This window comes from Emys orbicularis, chromosome 12 (genome assembly GCF_028017835.1).
Source record: "Emys orbicularis isolate rEmyOrb1 chromosome 12, rEmyOrb1.hap1, whole genome shotgun sequence".
Classification (NCBI taxonomy): Eukaryota; Metazoa; Chordata; order Testudines; family Emydidae; genus Emys; species Emys orbicularis.
In genome coordinates, this window is record NC_088694.1 from 8,596,548 (window position 1) to 8,609,150 (window position 12,603).

At 43.3% G+C, this 12,603-nt stretch overlaps 1 protein-coding gene across 1 annotated transcript in view; it reads left to right on the plus strand.

Annotated features, from left to right (window-relative positions):
• Positions 1-1,714: 1,714 nt before the first annotated feature.
• The window catches only part of TAF4 (TATA-box binding protein associated factor 4), a 65,323-nt gene continuing 54,434 nt past the window's right edge, over positions 1,715-12,603 (plus strand). Inside the window, exons 1-2 of the mRNA XM_065414529.1 lie at positions 1,715-2,030; positions 4,016-5,107. Of these exons, the coding sequence (XP_065270601.1) occupies positions 1,715-2,030; positions 4,016-5,107 (1,408 nt within the window). The remainder of the gene's footprint in view (positions 2,031-4,015; positions 5,108-12,603) is intronic.

Genomic DNA, 12,603 nt, shown 5'->3' on the forward strand with positions numbered 1-12,603 from the left:
AGCATAAAAGTGACTGGACACTATAGCAGGAATTTTATCTTGCAATTAATGTGTTACTCTGGACAGTGAAGGTAGTGTTCAGTAAATAACTTATCACAGTTAAAGGACATGCTGCATTTTTACCTTAGCTGAGCTTCCTTGCTTATGATGATACACAATGTTCAAATGCAATTTCTAGTATCTCTGTAAGATTAGTGATCACTAAGAAGCATATCTACTACGATTCAGTATTGCTAAAGACTGTCCCCTCCAAGCACTTGTGGGAAGGGTTTATAAACTAAATGGGTACTATCCTCTGCCGTACTGTTCAAAATAGAACTTAAGTTCAATGCATTTCTCTGGCTGGAATTTGGAATAGCATTTACAGTTTGATTAAGTCACAACGGTGCATTCTTTGTTAAACTGTAGCTGTTCTGGATCCAAAGCTTTAGTTTCCTCTGAAAGGCTGAAGTTGTGGATAAGATGTTTAACAGTTGAGACGTTTGACTAAGCCCGCCCCCCCTCCCCCCTTGCTGTTGAGCTTTCAACACAGCCACCTCCCAGTTTCTGTTTCCAGGATTTAAATCCAAGTACCCCAATCCCTTCCCCCTTGTATACGCCTTCGCAGCGCTCATTTATTCTAGCCTGTCTGGTTGAAGGGACTGCCCACCCCAAGGCCCCCAGTCTGCTGAGTCAGTTTCCTAAATTCACTTTCAGGGAAGCGCGACAGCACCTTGCCTTGCACATCGATTAGTGGCGCCCTCACCTTCCTAACGCGCCCTCCTCCGCTCCGTCCCACTCCCAGCTCCAGGAGCGCAGCTGGCCCAGCCACCGGGGCAGTTAGCTGTGGCCGGGAGCAGAGGCGCTCCAGTAGCCCCGAGAGGCGTTTGAAATCCCCGCGGAGCAGCGACACTTACTGACCGAGGGGAAAAGGCAAGGGGTTGTTGCTTTCCTGTGGAGCCCAGGTGGGAAGCCGCAGCACAGCCCCACGCCTCCAGCCAGGCTCGCCTTCTCCCCAGGGCCGCTCCGCAGCGAGGGGAGGCAGGCAGCACAGGCGCTGGGAAAGAGCCTGCCCCATCCCCGAGGAGAGGGGCGCAGGGTCGCGGCTACCCGCCCTGAACCCCCAGAGCCCGCCTGGGCGACGCTGCCTCTCCGGGGGCTCTTTGCCCCTGGCCCCCCAACAGCTGCTGCTCGCTGCCCCCTCCCGAGGCTGGGCGTGGGGCCCGAGGCCGCGTCTCCTCCCCCGCCCTCCCGGTGGATCAGTTACACGCAGCTGGCACAGGTGTGGGGCGCCCTTCAGACTCGCTCCAGCGACAAGGGCCAGACGCAGGGAGCAGCAGGGAAACATGCAGCCATCTTGGGCTCAGGCGGACAAAGAGCTGCCTTCTCTACCCTCCGTCCCCTCCCCGCGTGCGGCCCCCGTTCCCCCCCGCGGCTCGAACTAGCCTCACCACCATCCCTGTCCAGCCCCCCCGCCCCCTTCTGCCCCCGCTGCTCCTACAGCGTCGCGTCCGGGCCGCCGCAGCCCGACTCCTAACTAAGCCTTCGCAGCCATTTGCCCTGGCTTTTATACGCGGCTGGCGGCCAATCATCAGCGAGCGGAATCCCTCTTCGGCCGGTGATGTGAGCCTAGGCCTGCGCGCCTGCGCAGTGAGAGGGCAGCGTGTGTGGGGGGGTGGGAGGGAGGAGTGAAAGGGGAGGAGGGAGCAGCTCACAGGAACCCTCCAAAAAAAAGATGGCGGCGGGCTCGGATCTGCTGGATGAGGTTTTCCTGAACACGGAGGTGGATGAGAAGGTGGTGAGCGACCTGGTGGGCTCCCTGGAGTCCCAGCTGGCGGCCTCCGGTCATCACCACCAGCACCACAAGGCGCAGGAGCCCCTCAGGGCCGCTGGGGGGCTGCTGGGGAACCATGTTGTGAGCAGCAGTAGCAGCAGCAGCCCTAGCCCTAGCCCTGGAGGAGTAGTAGTAGGAGGCAATGCTAATGTCCAAACAGAGAGCAGCAGCAGCAGCAGCAAGATGGGACTCAGTGCCCCAGAGATCACAAAAGCAGGTAACCTGGGCAGGGGTGGGGGGCTCTCTGGGAAAGGGGCCTCCCCTCCCCCCACTCCCAAGCTCTGACTGCCTCCCTCCCTTACTGCTTTCCCCCCTTTTCCCTCTCTCCTTCTCCTTGTTGTTGTGGCAAGAGCTGGAGTGCAAGGGGTGGTATAAATCATATTGGGGAGAGCCCCCCCCACCAGGCCCTTTAGTATATGTCTGACTGTGCTCCTCCTCCCCCTCCTTGCTCCTGGGGTGTAGATGAGGTGTTTCTTGTCATATGGGGATACTGCCCCCCATGATAGAGCCATAAACAGACACTGATGGGTTATCAGTCTCTCTTTTTTTCTTACCTTGTTGCTGGAATGTAAAAGGGTGCTATTAATCATAGGGTCAAGGGGGATGACCAGTGGGGGGTAACTATCCCTTTGATAATGGCTTCCCCCCAGTTTGTTTGAATGTTCCTCTGCCTTCCCTGTTGCTGGTGTACATTGGATTGTGGGGTTTATTGGGGGGATTCCCACTTAATAGTGCCTTCCAATCTCTGTCTGAGTGCTCCTTCCCCTCCCCCTTCTCTGTTGCTGAAGTGCAAAGGGGTGTTATTAATCATGACACCCGTTTCCTGTAGAGGAGGAAGTGAGGAGGGATTTCAAGGGAAAGAAGCCCCTAAAAATGCCTCCCTCCATATCTATCTGGATATTCCCCTTTGCCCCTCTTGTAGCAGGAGCTTGGAGGGGGCATTCAACACCTTTCATTCCTCTTTTTCCCTCAAGGGGGTGTTGTGGCAACATAAGGTCCTAGTATTGGGGGGAGGATTCAGGGCACAACCCCTATCCTCCTCCTTAGAATGTCTTCTCTATATTTATCTGTGAACGTTTGCCCCCTTGATGGAGGAGCTGGGTTATAAGGGAATGATGTTAATCGTAATATTAGGTCTCACTTTGAGAATGGGTGGGAGGTTGTTTTTAGGGAAGGGAAAAATATCCTTATCTGCCCACTATCTATCTGTGATTCTGTTTCTTCCCCCCCCCCCCCCCACTTTTCTCTGCTTCTTGTTGCTGAAATGTAAGAGGATGCTGACATTAATAATAGCAGGTCTGTAATGAGGATCTTACAGGAGGGTCCTCTTAGCTACTGAGACACACATTATAAGGGTTATCTGTGACCGCTCCCTTCTCATTTCTCTTTCCTTAATTCAGGACCTGGACTGCCAAGCTGGTGTTAATCATGATACCAGGCCTCATTAAAGCGGGATGAGGAGGTCTCAGGGCAGGAGGCCACATTGTAGTGTCCTCAGTGTCCAAGTCTGTTTTCTCCCCATATTTTTCTTTATGGTTGTGGGAGCTTGAGGAGCAGAATCACAACAGCAGGCCCTGGTATGGACGAAGTCCTCTTATGGCAACTTTTTCTTTGTCAGATTGACAGCTCTCACCCCCTACTTTTTACACTGTTGTACTAGTTGAACTCCATGATACTACTGGGATCTACTATAGGAGATGAAAGGATTGGGGGTAGAGTGTGCAAGGTATAGAGGGCACAGAGAGAACTCTTTATTGATGTCTTCCCCGCTCTTCTTCTCCTCTCTCTCCCTCCCCCCCCCCCCCCTTGCAGGAACTGGAGTGCAAAGGATGTTGTTAAACATAATGTCAGGCCCTGGAATGGGGGAGAGAAGGAAGTGTAGGGAAAAGAAACACCCTCAACCCCCTTTATTGTCCAGATCCTATCTTGTTGTGTGTCTATCTTCCCTTTTTTCTCTTGTTCAAGGGGGTGCTATAATTAATATCACTGCTTCCAGGTGTCAGTATGGGGAATAAATGGGCCTCAGGGTAACCTCTTTACACAGAGGAAGAGGACTTGTATTTTCAACCCCTTTTTTCTTGTCTCAGTGCATGCAGTATGGGGGGTGAAGAAGGATTGGGAGGGTGGAGGAGCACACTCCCTCTACATTTGTTTTCCCCTCCTGCACATTCTCTCCTTTGAACCTTGTTGTTGTTGTTTCAGGAGCTGGAGGAGTGCAAGGGGGCGTTATTAATCATAACACCAGGTCCCAGAGTTCAGCTCTGGATGGAGTCACTACAACCAGCACCACCACCGCAGCAGCAGCAGCAGGAGGAGGATCTGAAGCTGCTGCTGCTCCAGGGACCCTCAGTCAGGGCAAATCAGTGGTTATCAGTACCATGGCAACTGCCTTATCCACCAGGAATGGCAAAATTGGGACCACAACGGTGCAAACTTTGAATGGGAGTAACGTGGTGATGAACTCTCACCATTCGGGAAGTGCTGCTTTCTCTGGGACTCCTGCAACTGCTAATCCTGCTGCTGCACCTGCTGTTGCCCCTCTAGTTAACAATGGACCTGGATCTGTGGGGAAAGGAAATACAGTTAATGCTGTTTTGCCATCAGCTTCTAACACTGTCATCCAGACTTCTTTCCTCAGCACTGCTGTGTCCTCCGCCTCATCCTCATCACCCACAGTAATCTCTTCGCAACCGCCACCAAGCATTGTAGGTGGGGGGCCTACTGTAGCACTGGTGAGGCCACCAATTCACACAGCAGGACCCACGGTTGCTGCAGCTGCTGCAGCCACCCAGAATGGGAGCAATACTGTGATCAATTCAGCCATCGGTGTGGGGAGTTTTCCTGCTGTTGCTGCAGTCACTGTGGGTTCTGGAGTTTCCCTCCAAACATCACTTGTGAACAGCCAACCTGGTTCCAGTGTGCCGGCAGCACCCACCACACAGGTCATCAAATCGGAGTCTCCTAAAACTATAGTGCATGCAGTATCCCAGCAGCAGACACTAGTTGCTAGTGGCCAGCCCAGTACTACAGGGGGTAATATGATAATTGGGCAAACTATGCAAGCTGGGCTCTCCAATGTGGCCCCCAATCCCGGTGGGATACCTCCTGCAGCTCCTGGTACCCCTACAGGAATGGCTAAGGGCACTGCCAGTACAGTGGCACAAAGTCTGCCAAGGACTCCAACAGCAACTACAAGTGGTATCAGAGCAACTTTAACTCCTACAGTTTTAGCACCTCGTCTGCCTCAGGCACCTCAGAATCCAACTAATATTCAGAACTTTCAGTTACCACCAGGTAAGTAAAGACTAGAGATTTTTATTTTGTGGCTGTATATGTTGTTGAGAGTAAGATGAATGATTAATATATCTAGATTTAGTTGTAAATCATGGGGAAGCTCTTATTTTCAGATATCACTTGCTTTTGGACAGTGGCATGGGATGTGGCATGATTTTTATGCTGTTTCAGGTGAAAAAGGTATGTTGACACAGAATTATTTTAGAAATCTTACTATTGTTTAGATTTTCCTTTTTACTAAAATGCAAGTGTGAACAAAGCTGCAAACCAACACAAATGTGATTAAAATGCTATTTTAATGCACCTTGCTGTTTCATTTTCACATGATGAATTTTGACTTTAAAGCAGTTTTGTCAGTAATTCATCTAACCTAGCATGCTGCTCTTTTCCCTGTCCCTGTATGCCCCCCTGTACCATACAAGGAGCATTGCTTGGTAGTGCAGCAGCAGGTACAGCATAAGGAGAGAAGCTGCCTTCTTTTACCATAAATATATTAAAATAACATTAGAAATCTGAGTTATGCTCTCAAATTTGGAGCTCATGATGATCTTTTGTCACTGGACCTTCAATACAAAGGCAATCTTACTCTGTCCTTACCTTACCCTGTTGTGTGTAGGGTTGCAGCGCCTGTAGTAACTAACATCACGCTTAGTCAGGGAACCAAGCCCTAGACCAGTAGGGAGTGAGTTAAAGGCAGAATAAAAAAAAACACCTTCTGTTCTGAGAACTGGTCTATGCTCTGTCAAATATCCTTGATTTTTTTTTTTTTGTCATTTTGCTAGGTGATATTACTATACAAAGAACAGCCAATTAAATTTTATTATTACTACCTAATGAAATCAATGGTGTGCATATGCAATTCATTTCAATAGGTTTTAGAGTAGTAAACATGATATCTGTTGAAACTACTACCCAACCTTAGATTGATGCACTTATTACTAAGATACCAGCAACCATATCTTACGGTACACTGTTTCTGTATAATACTCCATTTATAGTATGTGACACTGCATGGTTCAGTTAAGTCTGTCAGACATTCTGAATATTTAAATCACAATTGGGATATTAAAAATCTACATTTTTCTTGCATAGAAAGATATTACCTGGCAAGAATAATTCATATGCTGAAGTTTCAAAACTGTTTTTAAATTTATCAAAAAGTCTTAAACCCTTGAAATCCCTGTTTTTAAGTTGGAGCCTGGTTTTTGTTTGTTTATTTTTTAAAAACTAAACTAAAAATGCATCAGACGTTTCAGGATTTGAAGATGTTCTCTCTTGCTGCAATATTAATCCAATTGCCCTTATGGTTTACAGTTGATGTTAGTAACCTTTAGATATATAGCTCCATAGTGGCAATATGGCAATACTACATAGTATAGCTAATTATGGAAGAAATCTACTGGACATGATCAGCAGTTTCTAATAGTGTTTTTAAATCACTAACATTTTTATCAACTTGCTAAAATGTGCCCCATTTACCAACAAGGGTCCAGTCTTTATGGTTGAGCATGCATAAGTTACTCCTGTGCATGGTCCCAGTGAAATCAAAGTAGGGCTTTGCAGGATCTAACCTTTAATTTTTAGGATTAAGTCCTTTAAATTTAAATTTGACAAAAATCTAAAATCTCAAAAGAACTATATTTTTGGTCTGTGACTCCATATAGCATGCCTTTTTAAAACAGAAAAATGTACATTTCCACTAGAAATCTAGCACTTGGAAACTGGCCTGGATTTGATTTTTTTTTTTTTTTTTTTTTTAAATGGTTGTGATATTCGAGACTATTCGGAGTGAGGCAATTATATTTTTAGGTGACAAAGTTTCAACAGAACTCAGCTCTCATTTAAGTACTTAAATGAAATGGCCAGATTTTCACAAGAGCTCAGTGCTCAGCAGCTTCTGTTGAGCACACTGGGAGCTGCGGGATGCTGAGCTGTTTTGAAAATCTGCTCCCAGTTATGGGTGCTGAGTACTTCAGAAAATCTAACCCTAGATGTTTAGGGTTCTCCCTCTCTTCCTCACTATCCACTTAAGTGCCATTAACTTTAATGGAGTTTACATATATGTATGAGGGGAGAATAGACTAATACAAAAACATAATGAATTAATTGACAGGGTGACCAAATTTTCAAAGGAAGTTTTACCCATCTGTCAAGTTGCACCAGCAAAGTTTGTACATCCAAGTTTTTGCACGTACAAAACCTCAAATTAGTCTCTGCAAGCAACATTTGCATGTAAAAATTGGAGAGCTGTATGCTAATACAGTTTGCTCATGCAAATCTGAGGAGTTTATGCATGATATAACTAGAGAACAAAAGCTGAATGTGCAAACAGTAGTGTGCACAGAGTAACAACAATTTAGCATCCACTTTTGAAAAATTTGCCTGTTGTGTAGCACAGTGGCTTTCACCTTTTCCAGACTACTGTACCCCTTTTAGGAGTCTAATTTGTCTTGCATACCCTCCTAGTTTAACCTCACTTAAAAACTATTTGCTTACAGAATCAAACAAAAAAATACAAGTGTGTCACAGCACATTATTACTGAAAAATTGCTGCTTTTCTTATTTTTACTATGTAATTATAAAATCAATTAGAATATAAATATTGTACTTACATTTCAGTGTATACTATATACTGCAATATAAACAAGTCGTATGAAATTTTAGTTTTTACTGACTTCGCTAGTGCTTTTTATGTAGGCTGTTGTAAAACTAGGCAAAAATCTAGATGAGTTGATGTACCCCCTGGAAGACCTCTGTGTACCTCTGGGGCACATGTACCCCTGGTTGAGAACCACTGGTGTAGCATATATTCTGTATTTATTTTCCAAACAAAAATAAACTAGTTGTTTAATTTCCAGTCCCCATCCCCAAATGTCCAATTACTGTTCCACATAAATGACACTGAATATAAAAATGTCAATATTTTTATTAACCTGGGGCTTTACAAAAAGATTCTTTAAAAAAGTGTTTTTTGAGGTAGTCTGTCTTTACCTTTACAAACAGTTTAGTTGATTTACACTTCTTAAAATATATTGCTCTTAGAGTGTCACCTGTATGGTGAATCAATTTTTAGCTAGATGGAATTTAAAATTGCCAAATTAGAAATTAATTGTTGTGGTGCTATTGGGTTCTGCCACATTATTAATTGTTTTTTCCCCTCCCCAAGGAAACCGGGTTATCAACATTCGTTTTGGTTAATAATGAATTCATTTTTGTTTTACCAAAATCTTAGGAGGGTGGGAGAAGTGTGTATATAATATATATACACAATGTGTGTATGTATATGTAAGCAGTATATCTGCACTTTGTCTCTTCTCCAGCAGCCCAGATTTGTAACTTGTAGCCTGAACATTTGGAGCACTGCTATACAATTCCAAAAATTGCCTAAAAGACCATCTTTTTGGCTTTAGCAGAGATGCTGAAAATACTCTTGAATTGACTTTAGAAAGGATGATTCTGTCAAGTATGCAACGAGTTTATTTAAAGATGACTTATTTTGATTCATAGTGCATTTTATGAAGTTATCGTATGTTTTTAACTACTTGCATTGTTCTGAAGTAAATAGTGTGAGGAGATCTTTTATGCACTCATCTGGTAATAGCTGGGACAATTGATATTAAAACATCATGACAGTTGGCAGTTGTTTCAGATACACAGAAAAGTATCTTGGTTGCTCATAGATGGAACAGAAGTCTGCAAGTAGAACAGAACTTTGCAGCATACATGAGATAGTAAAAAGTGACCAGAAGTTATAATTGGCAGGTGCTGCAAATGTTTTTTTTAATGATTTTCACACTTCTATAAATTTTATTCCCCCCCCCCCCCCAAAGTTAGTTTTAGGATTAGCACAGCAGTATTTTCAATTGCACCGGTATATAACCGGTTCTCAAAACTGGCCACAACTGAAATCTACAATCTTCTTACCATAACTGTATTGTCAGCCTTGAGAATTTAACAAAAAACAAAACAGGTTTCTCTGATCACAGGTATAACTTAGAGAATTTTTTCACTTCAAGGTCCCAGAAACAAAGGCAAGGTGTTCTGCTATCTTCTTATGGCATTATAATAAAGTGTCTTAGGCTACGTCGACACTATGCGCTAGGGACGTGGTTCCCAGCTCACAGGTACGTACTCGCAGTAGCTCAGTGACAGCTAGCACCGGTGTAATAAATGAAAGTGTAGCTGTGGTAGCACGGGTAGTAGCAGCGATGGTCCAGCTTAGCCATACTGAGTATGTATTCACAGGGTTCAGACGGGTTTGTACGTAGCACAGCTAAGCCATGCTCCTGCTGCCCGTGCTACCATGACTACACTACTAGCTCTCATTGAGCTAGCATGAGTATGTCTGTGAGCTGGGAATCACACCCTAGCTTGTAGTGTAGACCGAGCCTAAGAAGCCTGCTAAAAGGTATGCAGCATAGTGGAGGCGGAAAGTACTATATGCATATATTGAATTAAAACGGTACAGAGCTGGTAGATCAGGAGAGTTTTTTCTCCTACCCCCCCACCGGCAAAAGTGAAATATAGAAACCCCACTTTTTTTTTCTTTTGAGTGAGTTTTAGTACTTATGAAAATTGCAGAATAGTATAGCAAAATGTAGTGACCGTTAAAGCTTCCCTACACACCAATCTGCAGGGATCACCACTAGGTGATGGGGAGGGGTAGATCATTCTCTGTGCCCATTTCATCCTCTGTTCTTTTGGCTGAGACTGCCAACAAGGATATCACAGTTGTCCACTAGTCACTGAACTGATGCCACAAATTGATTTTTATGTGGGTCATAGAACAACCATCAGATGGTAATGGTAGAGGATCTCTACAGCTTTACTCCTTCCCCAGTATTTCCTAGCCTCTGCTAGTAGTTGGGTGTGGGAAATAGGGACACAAATGTGTATTGTATTCTATCACCTAGCTTCTTGGTTTTTTTTGGGTCCTCATGCACTATGAATAACTTCAGTGGCTGCCACCACTGGTAGCTTTCCCAAGCAATAGCAGCGTGAAACTGACCTGATTTGAGGAGTTTCATTGTTGTAGGGTTCTGAATAGCTAGTGAAAATGACCAATGTTAATTTCACGCTGCTGCTGCTTGGTAGAGCTATAGCTCCAGTGCTCCACTGGCACCTATGTAATCTGTATACTGAAGAGGACAACATTATCGTTTATATTTGTCTCACATTTTGATGGTTTTCTTCACAACCATAGAGGTTGGATACTTAATTTGTTTTAAATGGAGGTTTAAATTCTACAGAAATATATGGGTTTTGGCTCTGTCACTTGCTGAAGGAGGATTCTTACTTCTCTTGGTTTTTGTTTTTGTTGTTTTTTCCAAACTCTGCTTATTGTGGTCCCATTTAGAAAAGTACTTTATGCCTAACTTTAAGCATATACTCAAGTCTCATTGACTTGAATGGTGATGCTTTCCTGAACTGGAGCCATTAAAAGCAGCTTGCACACCTGTAATATATATTTTTTGGCAAACAGTCTTCTTTGTATTTAAAAATCCAAATGTTTGTCACCAAAAATCAGCTGGGCGCACCACAATAATTAAGTCATAAAATTGGCATGAAGGCACAGAGAGAGACTTTGGTCCCAATCCTGCAAACCGTTTATGTACATGTGATCGTACTCAGATGAATGGTCCCACTGACTTCAGTAAAGAGATGTATCTACTAATGCTTTTCCAGGATTGGCATCCTAGACTAGTAAGCATAAGAGGGTGGAAAGAAAAAAGGGGAAGCTAACAGATTTTGAATAAAATGATCTAAACAGTTTTTTTCATTGTAAAACTGATACTTGTTATAGCTGAGCACATTGCTTTTTGGGTCCATTCTTTTTTTAAGTAGGCATCTCTGAAATGCTTAATTGTCTATTTAAGTTTCTGTGAATGTGAATACACATGTGAAAACTTGCTGACTTTCCGATGAAAGATACACACAAAGTATCTGAAGGAAGAATGCTAAATATTGGAATGTATCTCCAATTCTAGTTCCCACCAACTTGTGAGCAAGTCCAAATGTTCCCACCTGTGTACAGCTTTGTGTACTATACTATAGCCTACCAGTGTTATGCTTGCTAACTGTTAGCATGGCCATATTTTGTGTGGTTTAAAAAAAAAAGGGTATCTAACAAGCAAGGATAATAGCAGCTTACTGTAGTACTTTCACTTTCAAAGCATATTACAAATGTTAATCCTCTCATAACCCCTGTGTGGTTGGTAAGTAAGTGTATTCTCTCAACTTGAAAGCTGGGTAAACTGAGGGTGAAAAGTTGTGACTTTCCCATGGCCATTAGGGGTGTCAATGTCAAATCCAAAATTAAAACTTGGAAGTTCTGTGCTCAGATCACTGGATGATGATATCTGTTTCCAAGAGAGAAAATTATGGATTTCCTCTGTTCTACATTTAAAAGGGTTGGGGGGGGGGGGGGGGAAACTGCTCAAATTATATATCAGCAAAAGGAACATTTTGCTTAATTTGAAATCTTTTTATATGTAGATCCATCAGGTTTACCATATATTTCAAGACTAAGGGGGGAAAAAAAGTTTTAGACTTGTTAAAAATTGAAAGACCTTACCTTATTATGACAACCTTAAATTTTGCCCCAGAAGAATTTAAGGTTGAGAGGGTAATTTTCTTTTTTTTTTTTTTTAAAGAGCATATCATGAGGCAGAGCAATAAATTGTTTTACACTGACCAGTAAAATACAAATTGACACTTTCAGTGACCAGGCTTTATAGGATGTATAACTGTGATTCTTCAGAGCTAACTTGTGGAAGCATTTAGTTATCTTGAGCTGTATATAATATAGTTCCATTTTAGAGTTAGAGTAGTTATGCAAAAATTTGTATTCACGCCAGTCTTCATAACAAACTAGGATTCCCTTTTTAAAATGTGCTTCATTTCAGTTGAAGTTTGGTGTTTTGGGGATTATTTACCCCTTCAGTTTAAGGGCCATGCAGATGCCAATGATCAAGGCAGTTGCCCAAGAGCTGTGAATAGGGGTTGGTTGCTGCTTCTGAGGCATTCTGCACACCACTGCTAGTATAGGAACTGTCCAACACAGTGTGTTTGCTCAGCGAGGCACCATAATTTTCTATTTCCATGAATCTAAGTGGGCCACTTCTGAAAGGCACTCAAACTCTTCTGGCTTGGGGACCGAAAATTTGGATGTGGCTCTCAACTTGAGTTCACAACTTAACTGCAGTATTCTATTTTAGCTAAGCTGGCAATGGCAAATGTAAATGTGAGCACTTCATATTAATCAGAAAAAATGTGCATTGGTCAACCAACATGGTGATCAGACAAATCAATTATTACAAAATACCCTTGAGATTGTTTTGATCCATTGAGTATTTTGATCACTTTCAGTTCTAATTACTGAAAAGTGCTTCTTTCAATGCTTGTAAATAAAATTTTAAAGGAGTTTTTTTTAGTTGCATGAGCTATATATATAATTCATTTCAAATAAAGACCCAGAATGCATTATTACACTACCT